The sequence below is a fragment of the Oncorhynchus clarkii genome, chromosome 30 (genome assembly GCF_045791955.1).
Source record: "Oncorhynchus clarkii lewisi isolate Uvic-CL-2024 chromosome 30, UVic_Ocla_1.0, whole genome shotgun sequence".
Taxonomy (NCBI): domain Eukaryota; kingdom Metazoa; phylum Chordata; class Actinopteri; order Salmoniformes; family Salmonidae; genus Oncorhynchus; species Oncorhynchus clarkii.
This window is the reverse complement of record NC_092176.1, coordinates 47,194,924-47,216,205: the sequence shown is the minus strand read 5'-3', so window position 1 is coordinate 47,216,205 and position 21,282 is coordinate 47,194,924. Positions and strand designations below refer to the sequence as shown.

The window sequence follows — 21,282 nt, the reverse complement described above, 5'->3', positions numbered from 1 at the left end:
AAAGTGTTGTTTAAAGTTTGCCACAAGCCACCTGGGAGACACACCAAACATGTGGAAGAAGGTGCTCTGGTCAGATGAAACCAAAATTGAACTTTTTGGCAACAATGCAAAACGTTATGTTTGGCGTAAAAGCAACACAGCTCATCACCCTGAACACACCATCCCCACTGTCAAACATGGTGGTGGCAGCATCATGGTTTGGGCCTGCTTTTCTTCAGCAGGGACAGGGAAGATGGTTAAAATTGATGGGAAGATGGATGGAGCCAAATACAGGACCATTCTGGAAGAAAACCTGATGGAGTCTGCAAAAGACCTGAGACTGGGACGGAGATTTGTCTTCCAACAAGACAATGATCCAAAACATAAAGCAAAATCTACAATGGAATGGTTCAAAAATAAACATATCCAGGTGTTAGAATGGCCAAGTCAAAGTCCAGACCTGAATCCAATCGAGAATCTGTGGAAAGAACTGAAAACTGCTGTTCACAAATGCTCTCCATCCAACCTCACTGAGCTCGAGCTGTTTTGCAAGGAGGAATGGGAAAAAATTTCAGTCTCTCGATGTGCAAAACTGATAGAGACATACCCCAAGCGACTTACAGCTGTAATCGCAGCAAAAGGTGGCGCTACAAAGTATTAACTTAAGGGGGCTGAATAATTTTGCACGCCCAATTTTTCAGTTTTTGATTTGTTAAAAAAGTTTGAAATATCCAATAAATGTCGTTCCACTTCATGATTGTGTCCCACTTGTTGTTGATTCTTCACAAAAAAATACAGTTTTATATCTTTATGTTTGAAGCCTGAAATGTGGCAAAAGGTCGCAAAGTTCAAGGGGGCCGAATACTTTCGCAAGGCACTGTATATTGGCCGTATGCCACACCCCCCCGGGCCTTATTGCTTAAATATCTTACATTGGTGACGACGTCTGTATTGGCCCCAGCTACACACAGGTGTCTGACTACCTCTAGAAGACCGTTGATAGCTGCCATGTGGAGAGGTGTCCTGCCATACTGGAGAGAGACAGAGGTTAGAGGTCATCAGAGCGTTACGTTGGTACAGTTAGTGAAGTGTAAAGTAAGGAGGAAGGCAAAAGAAGTTCAACAGCAGCAACCAGACTTCATCTGACTGATTCAACAAATTATTAACCCAGTCTGATGGATGCCTCCTAACGAGGACCAATAGCACGCATCACACAGGCAGGACTTATCCAATAGCACGCATCACACAGACAGGACTTAACCAATAGCACGCATCACACAGACAGGACTTAACCAATAGCACGCATCACACAGACAGGACTTAACCAATAGCACGCATCACACAGACAGGACTTAACCAATAGCACGCATCACACAGGCAGGACTTAACCAATAGCATGCACCACACAGGCAGGACTTAACCAATAGCACGCATCACACAGACAGGACTTAACCAATAGCACGCATCACACAGACAGGACTTAACCAATAGCACGCATCACACAGACAGGACTTAACCAATAGCACGCATCACACAGACAGGACTTAACCAATAGCACGCATCACACAGACAGGACTTAACCAATAGCACGCATCACACAGACAGGACTTAACCAATAGCACGCATCACACAGACAGGACTTAACCAATAGCACGCATCACACAGACAGGACTTAACCAATAGCACGCATCACACAGACAGGACTTAACCAATAGCACGCATCACACAGACAGGACTTAACCAATAGCACGCATCACACAGACAGGACTTAACCAATAGCACGCATCACACAGACAGGACTTAACCAATAGCACGCATCACACAGACAGGACTTAACCAATAGCACGCATCACACAGACAGGACTTAACCAATAGCACGCATCACACAGACAGGACTTAACCAATAGCACGCATCACACAGACAGGACTTAACCAATAGCACGCATCACACAGACAGGACTTAACCAATAGCACGCATCACACAGACAGGACTTAACCAATAGCACGCATCACACAGACAGGACTTAACCAATAGCACGCATCACACAGACAGGACTTAACCAATAGCACGCATCACACAGACAGGACTTAACCAATAGCACGCATCACACAGACAGGACTTAACCGTCGTGTTTACACCACCGTCGTGTTTACATGAATTCAAGAGGAAAATCAGACCAGACTTTTCAATTCAATTAGAATAATTTCCCTCTACTTGACAGACAGACCTGTCGCTACCAATGAGCTTGAGGAAACCAACAATATTTCACGGCAGATCTCAAAATGAAGAAATACAAGACGCTCAGGCTTTCAGACGCACAGCACCTCCCACAATCCTTTAGGGGGGGAAAGATCTGCACAAAAATAACAGAAATGGCTTCAATCCAGTCTCAGAATACATGAATATCACAACGCTGGTACCAGAACCAGAAGTGAGGTGAGGTGAGTTATAATGGGATTATATTCAAGTCCTGTTTAGCAGAGAGAGATATGAAGCCTGGAGTCTGAAGTCTGTCATGTTTTTAATGGGAAGTAATGCTGTTGATTGATTGACTGATGAATTGATTGGCAGATTGAGGGACTGATAATAATAGATACCTTGCTGGGTAGTCTGGTCAATTGATGAATAAAATATAGTATCTCTACCTTGTTGGGAAGGTCGAGGGTTGCCTTGGCAGCACACAGTGTCGTGACAACGGGCAAGTTGCCGTCCTTACAGGCGATGTGCAGCGGCGTGTTGCCGTGGCGATCCTGATGGTCGACGGGGCAAGGGTGACGGAGCAAACATCTGACCACCTCCAGTTGGCACCTCCTCACAGCCAGGTGGAGCGCTATGTGGCTGTCCTGAACACAAGGCCCCATGTCATAGATCTCTACCAGTACTAGTATAGTAATACTATATCCCAGGAATATTACAGTCATATCATAGTAATATAGTCATATCATAGTAATATAGTCATATCATAGTAATATAGTCATATCATAGTAATATAGTCATATCATAGTAATATAGTCATATCATAGTAATATAGTCATATCATAGTAATATAGTAATATCATAGTAATATAGTCATATCATAGTAATATAGTCATATCATAGTAATATAGTCATATCATAGTAATATAGTCATATCATAGTAATATAGTCATATCATAGTAATATAGTCATATCATAGTAATATCATAGTAATATAGTCATATCATAGTAATATAGTCATATCATAGTAATATCATAGTAATATAGTCATATCATAGTAATATAGTAATATCATAGTAATATAGTCATATCATAGTAATATAGTCATATCATAGTCATATCATAGTAATATAGTCATATCATAGTCATATCATAGTAATATAGTCATATCATAGTAATATAGTCATATCATAGTAATATAGTCATATCATAGTCATATCATAGTAATATAGTCATATCATAGTCATATCATAGTAATAGTATAGTAATATAGTCATATCATAGTAATATAGTAATATCATAGTCATATCATAGTAATATAGTCATATCATAGTCATATCATAGTAATATAGTCATATCATAGTAATATAGTCATATCATAGTAATATAGTCATATCATAGTAATAGTATAGTAATATCATAGTAATATAGTCATTTCATAGTAATATCATAGTAATATAGTCATATCATAGTAATATAGTAATATCATAGTAATATAGTCATATCATAGTAATATAGTCATATCATAGTAATATAGTAATATCATAGTAATATAGTCATATCATAGTAATATAGTCATATCATAGTCATATCATAGTAATATAGTCATATCATAGTCATATCATAGTAATATAGTCATATCATAGTAATATAGTCATATCATAGTAATATAGTCATATCATAGTAATAGTATAGTAATATCATAGTAATATAGTCATTTCATAGTAATATAGTCATATCATAGTAATATAGTCATATCATAGTAATATAGTCATATCATAGTAATATAGTCATATCATAGTAATATAGTCATATCATAGTAATTTTGTCATATCATAGTAATATAGTCATATCATAGTAATATAGTCATATCATAGTAATATAGTCATATCATAGTAATAGTATAGTAATATCATAGTAATATAGTCATTTCATAGTAATATAGTCATATCATAGTAATATAGTCATATCATAGTAATATAGTCATATCATAGTAATATAGTCATTTCATAGTAATATAGTCATATCATAGTAATATAGTCATATCATAGTAATATAGTCATATCATAGTAATATAGTCATATCATAGTAATATAGTCATATCATAGTAATTTTGTCATATCATAGTAATATAGTCATATCATAGTAATATAGTCATATCATAGTAATATAGTCATATCATAGTAATATAGTCATATCATAGTCATATCATAGTAATATAGTCATATCATAGTAATATAGTAATATCATAGTAATATAGTCATATCATAGTAATATAGTCATATCATAGTAATATAGTAATATCATAGTAATATAGTCATATCATAGTAATATAGTCATATCATAGTAATATAGTCATATCATAGTAATATAGTCATATCATAGTAATATAGTCATATCATAGTAATATAGTCATATCATAGTAATATAGTAATATCATAGTAATATAGTCATATCATAGTCATATCATAGTAATATAGTCATATCATAGTAATATAGTCATATCATAGTAATATAGTCATATCATAGTAATATAGTCATATCATAGTAATATAGTCATATCATAGTAATAGTATAGTAATATCATAGTAATATAGTCATTTCATAGTAATATCATAGTAATATAGTCATATCATAGTAATATAGTCATATCATAGTAATATAGTCATATCATAGTAATATAGTCATATCATAGTAATATAGTCATATCATAGTAATATAGTCATATCATAGTAATATAGTCATATCATAGTAATATAGTCATATCATAGTAATATAGTCATATCATAGTCATATCATAGTAATATAGTCATATCATAGTAATATAGTCATATCATAGTAATATAGTAATATCATAGTAATATAGTCATATCATAGTAATATAGTCATATCATAGTAATATAGTCATTTCATAGTAATATAGTAATATCATAGTAATATAGTCATTTCATAGTAATATAGTCATATCATAGTAATATAGTCATATCATAGTAATATAGTCATATCATAGTAATATAGTCATATCATAGTCATATCATAGTAATATAGTCATATCATAGTCATATCATAGTAATATAGTAATATCATAGTAATATAGTCATATCATAGTAATATAGTCATATCATAGTAATATAGTCATATCATAGTCATATCATAGTAATATAGTCATATCATAGTAATATAGTCATATCATAGTAATATCATAGTAATAGTATAGTAATATCATAGTAATATAGTCATATCATAGTAATATAGTCATATCATAGTAATATAGTCATATCATAGTAATATAGTCATATCATAGTAATATAGTCATATCATAGTAATATAGTCATATCGTAATATAGTCATATCATAGTCATATCATAGTAATATAGTCATATCATAGTCATATCATAGTAATATAGTCATATCATAGTAATATAGTCATATCATAGTAATATAGTCATATCATAGTAATATCATAGTAATAGTATAGTAATATCATAGTAATATAGTCATATCTTAGTAATATAGTCATATCATAGTAATATAGTCATATCATAGTAATATAGTCATATCATAGTAATATAGTCATATCATAGTAATATAGTCATATCATAGTAATATCATAGTAATACTATATCCCAGGAATATTCCAGTCATATCATAGGAATATCATAGTAACAGTATAGTAATATCATAGTAATAGTCATATCATAGTAATATAGTCATATCATAGTAATATAGTAATATCATAGTAATACTATATCCCAGGAATATTCCAGTCATATCATAGGAATATCATAGTAACAGTATAGTAATATCATAGTAATAGTCATATCATAGTAATAGTCATATCATAGTAATATTATAGTAATAGTATAGTAATATCAGTGATAGTCATATCATAGTAATATAGTCATATCATAGTAATATCATAGTAATAGTATAGTAATATCATAGTAATATAGTCATATCATAGTAATATAGTCATATCATAGTAATATAGTAATATCATAGTAATATAGTCATATCATAGTAATATAGTCATATCATAGTAATATAGTCATATCATAGTAATATAGTCATATCATAGTAATATAGTCATATCGTAATATAGTCATTTCATAGTAATATCATAGTAATACTATATCCCAGGAATATTCCAGTCATATCATAGGAATATCATAGTAATATAGTCATATCATAGTAATATAGTCATATCATAGTAATATAGTCATATCATAGTAATATAGTCATATCATAGGAATATCATAGTAATATAGTCATATCATAGTAATATAGTCATATCGTAATATAGTCATATAATAGTCATATAGTCATATCATAGTCATATCATAGTAATATAGTCATATCATAGTAATATAGTCATATCATAGTCATATCATAGTAATATAGTCATATCATAGTAATATAGTCATATCATAGTAATATAGTCATATCATAGTAATATAGTCATATCATAGTAATATAGTCATATCATAGTAATATAGTCATATCATAGTAATATAGTCATATCATAGTAATATAGTCATATCATAGTAATATAGTCATATCATAGTAATATCATAGTAATATAGTCATATCATAGTAATATAGTCATATCATAGTAATATAGTCATATCATAGTAATATAGTCATATCATAGTAATATAGTCATATCGTAATATAGTCATTTCATAGTAATATCATAGTAATACTATATCCCAGGAATATTCCAGTCATATCATAGGAATATCATAGTAATAGTCATATCATAGTAATATCATAGTAATAGTATAGTAATATCATAGTAATAGTCATATCATAGTAATATTATAGTAATAGTATAGTAATATCATAGTGATAGTCATATCATAGTAATATAGTCATATCATAGTAATAGTATAGTAATATCATAGTGGTATCATAGTAATAGTCATATCATAGTAATATCATAGTATAGTATAGTAATATCATAGTAATAGTAACATCATAGCAATATTGTCATATCATAGTAATATCATAGTAATAGTATAGTAATATCATAGTAATAGTAACATCATAGCAATATAGTCATATCATAGTAATAGTATAGTAATATCATAGTAGTATAGTAATATCATAGTAATAGTGTAGTAATATCATAGTAGTATAGTAATATCATAGTAATAGTGTAGTAATATCATAGTAATAGTATAGTAATATCATAGTAATAGTATAGTAGTAGCATTAATAGTATAGTAATATCATTGTAATAGTATAGTAATATCATAGTAATAGTATAGTAATGTCATAGCGATATAGTAATATCATAGTAATAGTATAGTAATATCAGTAATAGTATAGTAATATCATAGTAATATATTACTAGTAATATCACAGTAATATAGTAATAGTATAGTAATGTCATAGTAATAGTATAGTGATATAATAGTATAGTATAGTAATATCATAGTAAGAGTATAGTAATATCATAGTAAGAATATAGTAATGTCATAGTAATATAGTAATAGTATAGAAATGTCATAGTAATAGTATAGTAATATCATAGTAATAGTATAGTAATATCATAGTAGTAGTATAGTAATATCATAGTAGTAGTAGTAGTAGTATAGTAATAGAGTAATAGTGTAGTAATATCATAGTAGTAGTATAGTAATAGAGTAATAGCATAGTAATATCATAGTAGTAGTATAGTAATACCAGAGTAATAGTATAGTGATATCATAGTAGTAGTATAGTAATATCATAGTAGTAGTAGTAGTATAGTAATAGAGTAATAGTGTAGTAATATCATAGTAGTAGTATAGTAATAGAGTAATAGCATAGTAATATCATAGTAGTAGTATAGTAATATAGTCATAGCATAGCCACAGCATTACCTTGTCAGTAGAGTTGAGGTCAGCGCCATGTTCTATCAGACACTCTACTATATCAGCGAACCCCCTGGCAGAGGCGGTGAGGAGGGGGCTCTCTCCCTCCCTGTTCTTGGCATTAACCTGGCACCCCGCCTGGCATAGTGTCCTGGCCACCGAGGAGTAGCCATGCCACGACGCACAGTGGAGCGGTGTCTCCTGCTCCTGATGAGGAGAGGAGGGGGTGGGGGTGGGGTTATAGGGATACCTACATGGCAGCTCCTAATCTAGCTGAAGGAGCCTGGCACCAGTCTGTTTGGGCCTTAATGCCACTGCTTTTCACTTCCAGCGGAATCAAAATGATCACAAAACTATCCTAAACACTACCTTAAGCCTTGAAAAACAGTCTGTGCTTTTCTAACGCTGATGTTTCTCCTGCTCTAACGGTTGGTACAGAACAACGCTGCTGTCCCTCCTGATCTAACGGTTGGTACAGAACAACGCTGCTGTCCCTCCTGATCTAACGGTTGGTACAGAACAACGCTGCTGTCCCTCCTGATCTAACGGTTGGTACAGAACAACGCTGCTGTCCCTCCTGATCTAATGGTTGGTACAGAACAACGCTGCTGTCCCTGATCTAACGGTTGGTACAGAACAACGCTGCTGTCCCTCCTGATCTAACGGTTGGTACAGAACAACGCTGCTGTCCCTCCTGATCTAATGGTTGGTACAGAACAATGCTGCTGTCCCTCCTGATCTAACGGTTGGTACAGAACAACGCTGCTGTCCCTCCTGATCTAACGGTTGGTACAGAACAATGCTGCTGTCCCTCCTGATCTAACGGTTGGTACAGAACAACGCTGCTGTCCCTCCTGATCTAACGGTTGGTACAGAACAATGCTGCTGTCCCTCCTGATCTAACGGTTGGTAAAGAACAACGCTGCTGTCCCTGATCTAACGGTTGGTACAGAACAACGCTGCTATCCCTGATCTAACGGTTGGTACAGAACAACGCTGCTGTCCCTCCTGATCTAATGGTTGGTACAGAACAATGCTGCTGTCCCTCCTGATCTAACGGTTGGTACAGAACAACGCTGCTGTCCCTCCTGATCTAACGGTTGGTACAGAACAATGCTGCTGTCCCTCCTGATCTAACGGTTGGTAAAGAACAACGCTGCTGTCCCTGATCTAACGGTTGGTACAGAACAACGCTGCTATCCCTGATCTAACGGTTGGTACAGAACAACGCTGCTGTCCCTCCTGATCTAATGGTTGGTACAGAACAATGCTGCTGTCCCTCCTGATCTAACGGTTGGTACAGAACAACGCTGCTGTCCCTCCTGATCTAACGGTTGGTACAGAACAATGCTGCTGTCAATCCTGATCTAACGGTTGGTACAGAACAATGATGCTGTCCCTCCTGATCTAACGGTTAGCACAGAACAGCGCTGCTGTCCCTGATCTAACGGTTGGTACAGAACAATGCTGCTGTCCCTCCTGATCTAACGGTTGGTACAGAACAATGCTGCTGTCTCTGATCTAACGGTTGGTACAGAACAACGCTGCTGTCACTCCTGATCTAACGGTTGGTACAGAACAATGCTGCTGTCCCTGATCTAACGGTTGGTACAGAACAACGCTGCTGTCCCTCCTGATCTAACGGTTGGTACAGAACAACGCTGCTGTGCCTGATCTAACGGTTGGTACAGAACAACGCTGCTGTGCCTGATCTAACGGTTGGTACAGAACAACGCTGCTGTCCTTCCTGATCTAACGGTTGGTACAGAACAACGCTGCTGTCCCTGCTGATCTAACGGTTGGTACAGAACAACGCTGCTGTCCCTGATCTAACGGTTGGTACAGAACAACGCTGCTGTCCCTCCTGATCTAACGGTTGGTACAGAACAACGCTGCTGTCCCTGATCTAACGGTTGGTACAGAACAACGCTGCTGTCCCTCCTGATCTAACGGTTGGTACAGAACAACGCTGCTGTCCCTCCTGATCTAACGGTTGGTACAGAACAACGCTGCTGTCACTCCTGAACTAACGGTTGGTACAGAACAACGCTGCTGTCCCTCCTGATCTAACGGTTGGTACAGAACAACGCTGCTGTCCCTCCTGATCTAACGGTTGGTACAGAACAACGCTGCTGTCCCTCCTGATCTAACGGTTGGTACAGAACAACGCTGCTGTCCCTCCTGATCTAACGGTTGGTACAGAACAAAGCTGCTGTCCCTCCTGATCTAACGGTTGGTACAGAACAATGATGCTGTCCCTCCTGATCTAATGGTTGGTACAGAACAATGCTGCTGTCCCTGATCTAACGGTTGGTACAGAACAACACTGCTGTCCCTTCTGATCTAACAGATGGAACAGAACAACGCTGCTGTCCCTGATCTAACGGTTGGTACAGAACAACGCTGCTGTCCCTCCTGATCTAACGGTTGGTACAGAACAACGCTGCTGTCCCTCCTGATCCAACGGTTGGTACAGAGCAATGCTGCTGTCCCTCCTGATCTAACGGTTGGTACAGAACAACGCTGCTGTCCCTCCTGATCTAACGGTTGGTACAGAACAACGCTGCTGTCCCTGATCTAACGGTTGGTACAGAACAACGCTGCTGTCCCTGATCTAACGGTTGGTACAGAACAACGCTGCTGTCCCTCCTGATCTAACGGTTGGTACAGAACAACGCTGCTGTCCTTCCTGATCTAACGGTTGGTACAGAACAACGCTGCTGTCCTTCCTGATCTAACGGTTGGTACAGAACATCGCTGCTGTCCCTGCTGATCTAACGGTTGGTACAGAACAACGCTGCTGTCCCTGATCTAACGGTTGGTACAGAACAACGCTGCTGTCCCTCCTGATCTAACGGTTGGTACAGAACAACGCTGCTGTCCCTCCTGATCTAACGGTTGGTACAGAACAACGCTGCTATCCCTCCTGATCTAACGGTTGGTACAGAACAACGCTGCTGTCCCTCCTGATCTAACGGTTGGTACAGAACAATGCTGCTGTCCCTCCTGATCTAACGGTTGGAACAGAACAATGCTGCTGTCCCTCCTGATCTAACGGTTGGTACAGAACAATGCTGCTGTCCCTCATGATCTAACGGTTGGTACAGAACGCTGCTGTCCCTCCTGATCTAACGGTTGGTACAGAACAACGCTGCTGTCCCTGATCTAACGGTTGGTACAGAACAACGCTGCTGTCCCTCCTGATCTAACGGTTGGTACAGAACAACGCTACTGTCCCTCCTGATCTAACGGTTGGTACAGAACAACGCTGTTGTCCCTCCTGATCTAACGGTTGGTACAGAACAACGCTGCTGTCCCTCCTGATCTAACGGTTGGTACAGAACAACGCTGCTGTCCCTCCTGATCTAACGGTTGGTACAGAACAACGCTGCTGTCCCTGATCTAACGGTTGGTACAGAACAACGCTGCTGTCCCTCCTGATCTAACGGTTGGTACAGAACAACGCTGCTGTCCCTCCTGATCTAACGGTTGGTACAGAACAACGCTGCTGTCACTCCTGATCTAACGGTTGGTACAGAACAACGCTGCTGTCCCTCCTGATCTAACGGTTGGTACAGAACAACGCTGCTGTCCCTCCTGATCTAACGGTTGGTACAGAACAACGCTGCTGTCCCTCCTGATCTAACGGTTGGTACAGAACAAAGCTGCTGTCCTTCCTGATCTAACGGTTGTTACAGAACAATGATGCTGTCCCTCCTGATCTAATGGTTGGTACAGAACAATGCTGCTGTCCCTGATCTAACGGTTGGTACAGAACAACACTGCTGTCCCTTCTGATCTAACAGATGGAACAGAACAACGCTGCTGTCCCTGATCTAACGGTTGGTACAGAACAACGCTGCTGTCCCTCCTGATCTAACGGTTGGTACAGAACAACGCTGCTGTCCCTCCTGATCCAACGGTTGGTACAGAGCAATGCTGCTGTCCCTCCTGATCTAACGGTTGGTACAGAACAACGCTGCTGTCCCTCCTGATCTAACGGTTGGTACAGAACAACGCTGCTGTCCCTGATCTAACGGTTGGTACAGAACAACGCTGCTGTCCCTGATCTAACGGTTGGTACAGAACAATGCTGCTGTCCCTCCTGATCTAACGGTTGGTACAGAACAACGCTGCTGTCCTTCCTGATCTAACGGTTGGTACAGAACATCGCTGCTGTCCCTGCTGATCTAACGGTTGGTACAGAACAACGCTGCTGTCCCTGATCTAACGGTTGGTACAGAACAACGCTGCTGTCCCTCCTGATCCAACGGTTGGTACAGAGCAATGCTGCTGTCCCTCCTGATCTAACGGTTGGTACAGAACAACGCTGCTGTCCCTCCTGATCTAACGGTTGGTACAGAACAACGCTGCTGTCCCTGATCTAACGGTTGGTACAGAACAACGCTGCTGTCCCTGATCTAACGGTTGGTACAGAACAATGCTGCTGTCCCTCCTGATCTAACGGTTGGTACAGAACAACGCTGCTGTCCTTCCTGATCTAACGGTTGGTACAGAACATCGCTGCTGTCCCTGCTGATCTAACGGTTGGTACAGAACAACGCTGCTGTCCCTGATCTAACGGTTGGTACAGAACAACGCTGCTGTCCCTCCTGATCTAACGGTTGGTACAGAACAACGCTGCTGTCCCTCCTGATCTAACGGTTGGTACAGAACAACGCTGCTGTGCCTGATCTAACGGTTGGTACAGAACAACGCTGCTGTGCCTGATCTAACGGTTGGTACAGAACAATGCTGCTGTCCCTGATCTAACGGTTGGTACAGAACAACGCTGCTGTCCCTGCTGATCTAACGGTTGGTACAGAACAACGCTGCTGTCCCTGATCTAACGGTTGGTACAGAACAACGCTGCTGTCCCTCCTGATCTAACGGTTGGTACAGAACAACGCTGCTGTCCCTGATCTAACGGTTGGTACAGAACAACGCTGCTGTCCCTCCTGATCTAACGGTTGGTACAGAACAACGCTGCTGTCCCTCCTGATCTAACGGTTGGTACAGAACAACGCTGCTGTCCCTCCTGATCCAACGGTTGGTACAGAGCAATGCTGCTGTCCCTCCTGATCTAACGGTTGGTACAGAACAACGCTGCTGTCCCTCCTGATCTAACGGTTGGTACAGAACAACGCTGCTGTCCCTGATCTAACGGTTGGTACAGAACAACGCTGCTGTCCCTCCTGATCTAACGGTTGGTACAGAACAACGCTGCTGTCCCTGATCTAACGGTTGGTACAGAACAACGCTGCTGTCCCTGATCTAACGGTTGGTACAGAACAACGCTGCTGTCCCTCCTGATCTAACGGTTGGTACAGAACAACGCTGCTGTCCTTCCTGATCTAACGGTTGGTACAGAACAACGCTGCTGTCCTTCCTGATCTAACGGTTGGTACAGAACATCGCTGCTGTCCCTGCTGATCTAACGGTTGGTACAGAACAACGCTGCTATCCCTCCTGATCTAACGGTTGGTACAGAACAACGCTGCTGTCCCTCCTGATCTAACGGTTGGTACAGAACAATGCTGCTGTCCCTCCTGATCTAACGGTTGGAACAGAACAATGCTGCTGTCCCTCCTGATCTAACGGTTGGTACAGAACAATGCTGCTGTCCCTCATGATCTAACGGTTGGTACAGAACGCTGCTGTCCCTCCTGATCTAACGGTTGGTACAGAACAACGCTGCTGTCCCTGATCTAACGGTTGGTACAGAACAACGCTGCTGTCCCTCCTGATCTAACGGTTGGTACAGAACAACGCTACTGTCCCTCCTGATCTAACGGTTGGTACAGAACAACGCTGTTGTCCCTCCTGATCTAACGGTTGGTACAGAACAACGCTGCTGTCCCTCCTGATCTAACGGTTGGTACAGAACAACGCTGCTGTCCCTCCTGATCTAACGGTTGGTACAGAACAACGCTGCTGTCCCTGATCTAACGGTTGGTACAGAACAACGCTGCTGTCCCTCCTGATCTAACGGTTGGTACAGAACAACGCTGCTGTCCCTCCTGATCTAACGGTTGGTACAGAACAACGCTGCTGTCACTCCTGATCTAACGGTTGGTACAGAACAACGCTGCTGTCCCTCCTGATCTAACGGTTGGTACAGAACAACGCTGCTGTCCCTCCTGATCTAACGGTTGGTACAGAACAACGCTGCTGTCCCTCCTGATCTAACGGTTGGTACAGAACAAAGCTGCTGTCCTTCCTGATCTAACGGTTGTTACAGAACAATGATGCTGTCCCTCCTGATCTAATGGTTGGTACAGAACAATGCTGCTGTCCCTGATCTAACGGTTGGTACAGAACAACACTGCTGTCCCTTCTGATCTAACAGATGGAACAGAACAACGCTGCTGTCCCTGATCTAACGGTTGGTACAGAACAACGCTGCTGTCCCTCCTGATCTAACGGTTGGTACAGAACAACGCTGCTGTCCCTCCTGATCCAACGGTTGGTACAGAGCAATGCTGCTGTCCCTCCTGATCTAACGGTTGGTACAGAACAACGCTGCTGTCCCTCCTGATCTAACGGTTGGTACAGAACAACGCTGCTGTCCCTGATCTAACGGTTGGTACAGAACAACGCTGCTGTCCCTGATCTAACGGTTGGTACAGAACAATGCTGCTGTCCCTCCTGATCTAACGGTTGGTACAGAACAACGCTGCTGTCCTTCCTGATCTAACGGTTGGTACAGAACATCGCTGCTGTCCCTGCTGATCTAACGGTTGGTACAGAACAACGCTGCTGTCCCTGATCTAACGGTTGGTACAGAACAACGCTGCTGTCCCTCCTGATCCAACGGTTGGTACAGAGCAATGCTGCTGTCCCTCCTGATCTAACGGTTGGTACAGAACAACGCTGCTGTCCCTCCTGATCTAACGGTTGGTACAGAACAACGCTGCTGTCCCTGATCTAACGGTTGGTACAGAACAACGCTGCTGTCCCTGATCTAACGGTTGGTACAGAACAATGCTGCTGTCCCTCCTGATCTAACGGTTGGTACAGAACAACGCTGCTGTCCTTCCTGATCTAACGGTTGGTACAGAACATCGCTGCTGTCCCTGCTGATCTAACGGTTGGTACAGAACAACGCTGCTGTCCCTGATCTAACGGTTGGTACAGAACAACGCTGCTGTCCCTCCTGATCTAACGGTTGGTACAGAACAACGCTGCTGTCCCTCCTGATCTAACGGTTGGTACAGAACAACGCTGCTGTGCCTGATCTAACGGTTGGTACAGAACAACGCTGCTGTGCCTGATCTAACGGTTGGTACAGAACAATGCTGCTGTCCCTGATCTAACGGTTGGTACAGAACAACGCTGCTGTCCCTGCTGATCTAACGGTTGGTACAGAACAACGCTGCTGTCCCTGATCTAACGGTTGGTACAGAACAACGCTGCTGTCCCTCCTGATCTAACGGTTGGTACAGAACAACGCTGCTGTCCCTGATCTAACGGTTGGTACAGAACAACGCTGCTGTCCCTCCTGATCTAACGGTTGGTACAGAACAACGCTGCTGTCCCTCCTGATCTAACGGTTGGTACAGAACAACGCTGCTGTCCCTCCTGATCCAACGGTTGGTACAGAGCAATGCTGCTGTCCCTCCTGATCTAACGGTTGGTACAGAACAACGCTGCTGTCCCTCCTGATCTAACGGTTGGTACAGAACAACGCTGCTGTCCCTGATCTAACGGTTGGTACAGAACAACGCTGCTGTCCCTCCTGATCTAACGGTTGGTACAGAACAACGCTGCTGTCCCTGATCTAACGGTTGGTACAGAACAACGCTGCTGTCCCTGATCTAACGGTTGGTACAGAACAACGCTGCTGTCCCTCCTGATCTAACGGTTGGTACAGAACAACGCTGCTGTCCTTCCTGATCTAACGGTTGGTACAGAACAACGCTGCTGTCCTTCCTGATCTAACGGTTGGTACAGAACATCGCTGCTGTCCCTGCTGATCTAACGGTTGGTACAGAACAACGCTGCTGTCCCTGATCTAACGGTTGGTACAGAACAACGCTGCTGTCCCTCCTGATCTAACGGTTGGTACAGAACAACGCTGCTGTCCCTCCTGATCTAACGGTTGGTACAGAACAACACTGCTATCCCTCCTGATCTAACGGTTGGTACAGAACAACGCTGCTGTCCCTCCTGATCTAACGGTTGGTACAGAACAACGCTGCTGTCCCTCCTGATCTAACGGTTGGTACAGAACAACGCTGCTGTCCCTCCTGATCTAACGGTTGGTACAGAACAATGCTGCTGTCCCTGATCTAACGGTTGGTACAGAACAACACTGCTGTCCCTTCTGATCTAACAGATGGAACAGAACAACGCTGCTGTCCCTGATCTAACGGTTGGTACAGAACAACGCTGCTGTCCCTCCTGATCTAACGGTTGGTACAGAACAACGCTGCTGTCCCTCCTGATCCAACGGTTGGTACAGAGCAATGCTGCTGTCCCTCCTGATCTAACGGTTGGTACAGAACAACGCTGCTGTCCCTCCTGATCTAACGGTTGGTACAGAACAACGCTGCTGTCCCTGATCTAACGGTTGGTACAGAACAACGCTGCTGTCCCTGATCTAACGGTTGGTACAGAACAACGCTGCTGTCCCTCCTGATCTAACGGTTGGTACAGAACAACGCTGCTGTCCTTCCTGATCTAACGGTTGGTACAGAACAACGCTGCTGTCCTTCCTGATCTAACGGTTGGTACAGAACATCGCTGCTGTCCCTGCTGATCTAACGGTTGGTACAGAACAACGCTGCTGTCCCTGATCTAACGGTTGGTACAGAACAACGCTGCTGTCCCTCCTGATCTAACGGTTGGTACAGAACAACGCTGCTGTCCCTCCTGATCTAACGGTTGGTACAGAACAACGCTGCTATCCCTCCTGATCTAACGGTTGGTACAGAACAACGCTGCTGTCCCTCCTGATCTAACGGTTGGTACAGAACAATGCTGCTGTCCCTCCTGATCTAACGGTTGGAACAGAACAATGCTGCTGTCCCTCCTGATCTAACGGTTGGTACAGAACAATGCTGCTGTCCCTCCTGATCTAACGGTTGGTACAGAACGCTGCTGTCCCTCCTGATCTAACGGTTGGTACAGAACAACGCTGCTGTCCCTGATCTAACGGTTGGTACAGAACAACGCTGCTGTCCCTCCTGATCTAACGGTTGATACAGAACAACGCTACTGTCCCTCCTGATCTAACGGTTGGTAGAGAACAACGCTGCTGTCCCTGATCTAACGGTTGGTACAGAACAACACTGCTGTCCCTTCTGATCTAACAGATGGAACAGAACAACGCTGCTGTCCCTGATCTAACGGTTGGTACAGAACAACGCTGCTGTCCCTCCTGATCTAACGGTTGGTACAGAACAACGCTGCTGTCCCTCCTGATCCAACGGTTGGTACAGAGCAATGCTGCTGTCCCTCCTGATCTAACGGTTGGTACAGAACAACGCTGCTGTCCCTCCTGATCTAACGGTTGGTACAGAACAACGCTGCTGTCCCTGATCTAACGGTTGGTACAGAACAACGCTGCTGTCCCTGATCTAACGGTTGGTACAGAACAACGCTGCTGTCCCTCCTGATCTAACGGTTGGTACAGAACAACGCTGCTGTCCTTCCTGATCTAACGGTTGGTACAGAACAACGCTGCTGTCCTTCCTGATCTAACGGTTGGTACAGAACATCGCTGCTGTCCCTGCTGATCTAACGGTTGGTACAGAACAACGCTGCTGTCCCTGATCTAACGGTTGGTACAGAACAACGCTGCTGTCCCTCCTGATCTAACGGTTGGTACAGAACAACGCTGCTGTCCCTCCTGATCTAACGGTTGGTACAGAACAACGCTGCTATCCCTCCTGATCTAACGGTTGGTACAGAACAACGCTGCTGTCCCTCCTGATCTAACGGTTGGTACAGAACAATGCTGCTGTCCCTCCTGATCTAACGGTTGGAACAGAACAATGCTGCTGTCCCTCCTGATCTAACGGTTGGTACAGAACAATGCTGCTGTCCCTCCTGATCTAACGGTTGGTACAGAACGCTGCTGTCCCTCCTGATCTAACGGTTGGTACAGAACAACGCTGCTGTCCCTGATCTAACGGTTGGTACAGAACAACGCTGCTGTCCCTCCTGATCTAACGGTTGGTACAGAACAACGCTACTGTCCCTCCTGATCTAACGGTTGGTACAGAACAACGCTGTTGTCCCTCCTGATCTAACGGTTGGTACAGAACAACGCTGCTGTCCCTCCTGATCTAACGGTTGGTACAGAACAACGCTGCTGTCCCTCCTGATCTAACGGTTGGTACAGAACATTGCTGCTGTCCCTGATCTAACGGTTGGTACAGAACAACGCTGCTGTCCCTCCTGATCTAACGGTTGGTACAGAACAACGCTGCTGTCCCTCCTGATCTAACGGTTGGTACAGAACAACGCTGCTGTCACTCCTGATCTAACGGTTGGTACAGAACAACGCTGCTGTCCCTCCTGATCTAACGGTTGGAACAGAACAATGCTGCTGTCCCTCCTGATCTAACGGTTGGTACAGAACAATGCTGCTGTCCCTCCTGATCTAACGGTTGGTACAGAACAACGCTGCTGTCCCTGATCTAACGGTTGGTACAGAACAACGCTGCTGTCCCTCCTGATCTAACGGTTGGTACAGAACAATGCTGCTGTCCCTGATCTAACGGTTGGTACAGAACAACACTGCTGTCCCTTCTGATCTAACAGATGGAACAGAACAACGCTGCTGTCCCTGATCTAACGGTTGGTACAGAACAACGCTGCTGTCCCTCCTGATCTAACGGTTGGTACAGAACAACGCTGCTGTCCCTCCTGATCCAACGGTTGGTACAGAGCAATGCTGCTGTCCCTCCTGATCTAACGGTTGGTACAGAACAACGCTGCTGTCCCTCCTGATCTAACGGTTGGTACAGAACAACGCTGCTGTCCCTGATCTAACGGTTGGTACAGAACAACGCTGCTGTCCCTGATCTAACGGTTGGTACAGAACAATGCTGCTGTCCCTCCTGATCTAACGGTTGGTACAGAACAACGCTGCTGTCCTTCCTGATCTAACGGTTGGTACAGAACAACGCTGCTGTCCTTCCTGATCTAACGGTTGGTACAGAACAATGCTGCTGTCCCTGATCTAACGGTTGGTACAGAACAATGCTGCTGTCCCTCCTGATCTAACGGTTGGTACAGAACGCTGCTGTCCCTCCTGATCTAACGGTTGGTACAGAACAACGCTGCTGTCCCTGATCTAACGGTTGGTACAGAACAACGCTGCTGTCCCTCCTGATCTAACGGTTGGTACAGAACAACGCTACTGTCCCTCCTGATCTAACGGTTGGTACAGAACAACGCTGTTGTCCCTCCTGATCTAACGGTTGGTACAGAACAACGCTGCTGTCCCTCCTGATCTAACGGTTGGTACAGAACAACGCTGCTGTCCCTCCTGATCTAACGGTTGGTACAGAACAACGCTGCTGTCCCTGATCTAACGGTTGGTACAGAACAACGCTGCTGTCCCTCCTGATCTAACGGTTGGTACAGAACAACGCTGCTGTCCCTCCTGATCTAACGGTTGGTACAGAACAACGCTGCTGTCACTCCTGATCTAACGGTTGGTACAGAACAACGCTGCTGTCCCTCCTGATCTAACGGTTGGAACAGAACAATGCTGCTGTCCCTCCTGATCTAACGGTTGGTACAGAACAATGCTGCTGTCCCTCCTGATCTAACGGTTGGTACAGAACAACGCTGCTGTCCCTGATCTAACGGTTGGTACAGAACAACGCTGCTGTCCCTCCTGATCTAACGGTTGGTACAGAACAATGCTGCTGTCCCTGATCTAACGGTTGGTACAGAACAACACTGCTGTCCCTTCTGATCTAACAGATGGAACAGAACAACGCTGCTGTCCCTGATCTAACGGTTGGTACAGAACAACGCTGCTGTCCCTCCTGATCTAACGGTTGGTACAGAACAACGCTGCTGTCCCTCCTGATCCAACGGTTGGTACAGAGCAATGCTGCTGTCCCTCCTGATCTAACGGTTGGTACAGAACAACGCTGCTGTCCCTCCTGATCTAACGGTTGGTACAGAACAACGCTGCTGTCCCTGATCTAACGGTTGGTACAGAACAACGCTGCTGTCCCTGATCTAACGGTTGGTACAGAACAATGCTGCTGTCCCTCCTGATCTAACGGTTGGTACAGAACAACGCTGCTGTCCTTCCTGATCTAACGGTTGGTACAGAACAACGCTGCTGTCCTTCCTGATCTAACGGTTGGTACAGAACATCGCTGCTGTCCCTGCTGATCTAACGGTTGGTACAGAACAACGCTGCTGTCCCTGATCTAACGGTTGGTACAGAACAACGCTGCTGTCCCTCCTGATCTAACGGTTGGTACAGAACAACGCTGCTGTCTCTGATCTAACGGTTGGTACAGAACAACGCTGCTGTCACTCCTGATCTAACGGTTGGTACAGAACAATGCTGCTGTCCCTGATCTAACGGTTGGTACAGAACAACGCTGCTGTCCCTCCTGATCTAACGGTTGGTACAGAACAACGCTGCTGTGCCTGATCTAACGGTTGGTACAGAACAACGCTGCTGTGCCTGATCTAACGGTTGGTACAGAACAATGCTGCTGTCCCTGATCTAACGGTTGGTACAGAACAACGCTGCTGTCCCTGCTGATCTAACGGTTGGTACAGAACAACGCTGCTGTCCCTGATCTAACGGTTGGTACAGAACAACGCTGCTGTCCCTCCTGATCTAACGGTTGGTACAGAACAACGCTGCTGTCCCTGATCTAATGGTTGGTACAGAACAACGCTGCTGTCCCTCCTGATCTAACGGTTGGTACAGAACAACGCTGCTGTCCCTCCTGATCTAACGGTTGGTACAGAACAACGCTGCTGTCCCTCCTGATCCAACGGTTGGTACAGAGCAATGCTGCTGTCCCTCCTGATCTAACGGTTGGTACAGAACAACGCTGCTGTCCCTCCTGATCTAACGGTTGGTACAGAACAACGCTGCTGTCCCTGATCTAACGGTTGGTACAGAACAACGCTGCTGTCCCTCCTGATCTAACGGTTGGTACAGAACAACGCTGCTGTCCCTGATCTAACGGTTGGTACAGAACAACGCTGCTGTCCCTGATCTAACGGTTGGTACAGAACAACGCTGCTGTCCCT

At 43.3% G+C, this 21,282-nt stretch overlaps 1 protein-coding gene across 1 annotated transcript in view; it reads right to left on the bottom strand.

Moving 5' to 3' along the window:
- LOC139389411 (death-associated protein kinase 1) overlaps positions 1-21,282 on the bottom strand; it is a 173,986-nt gene that overhangs the window by 40,830 nt on the left and 111,874 nt on the right. The window contains exons 17-19 of the mRNA XM_071136154.1: positions 8,044-8,241; positions 2,626-2,823; positions 912-1,010 (exon numbers count right to left, since the gene is read on the bottom strand). Coding sequence (XP_070992255.1) covers positions 912-1,010; positions 2,626-2,823; positions 8,044-8,241 — 495 coding nt within the window. The remainder of the gene's footprint in view (positions 1-911; positions 1,011-2,625; positions 2,824-8,043; positions 8,242-21,282) is intronic.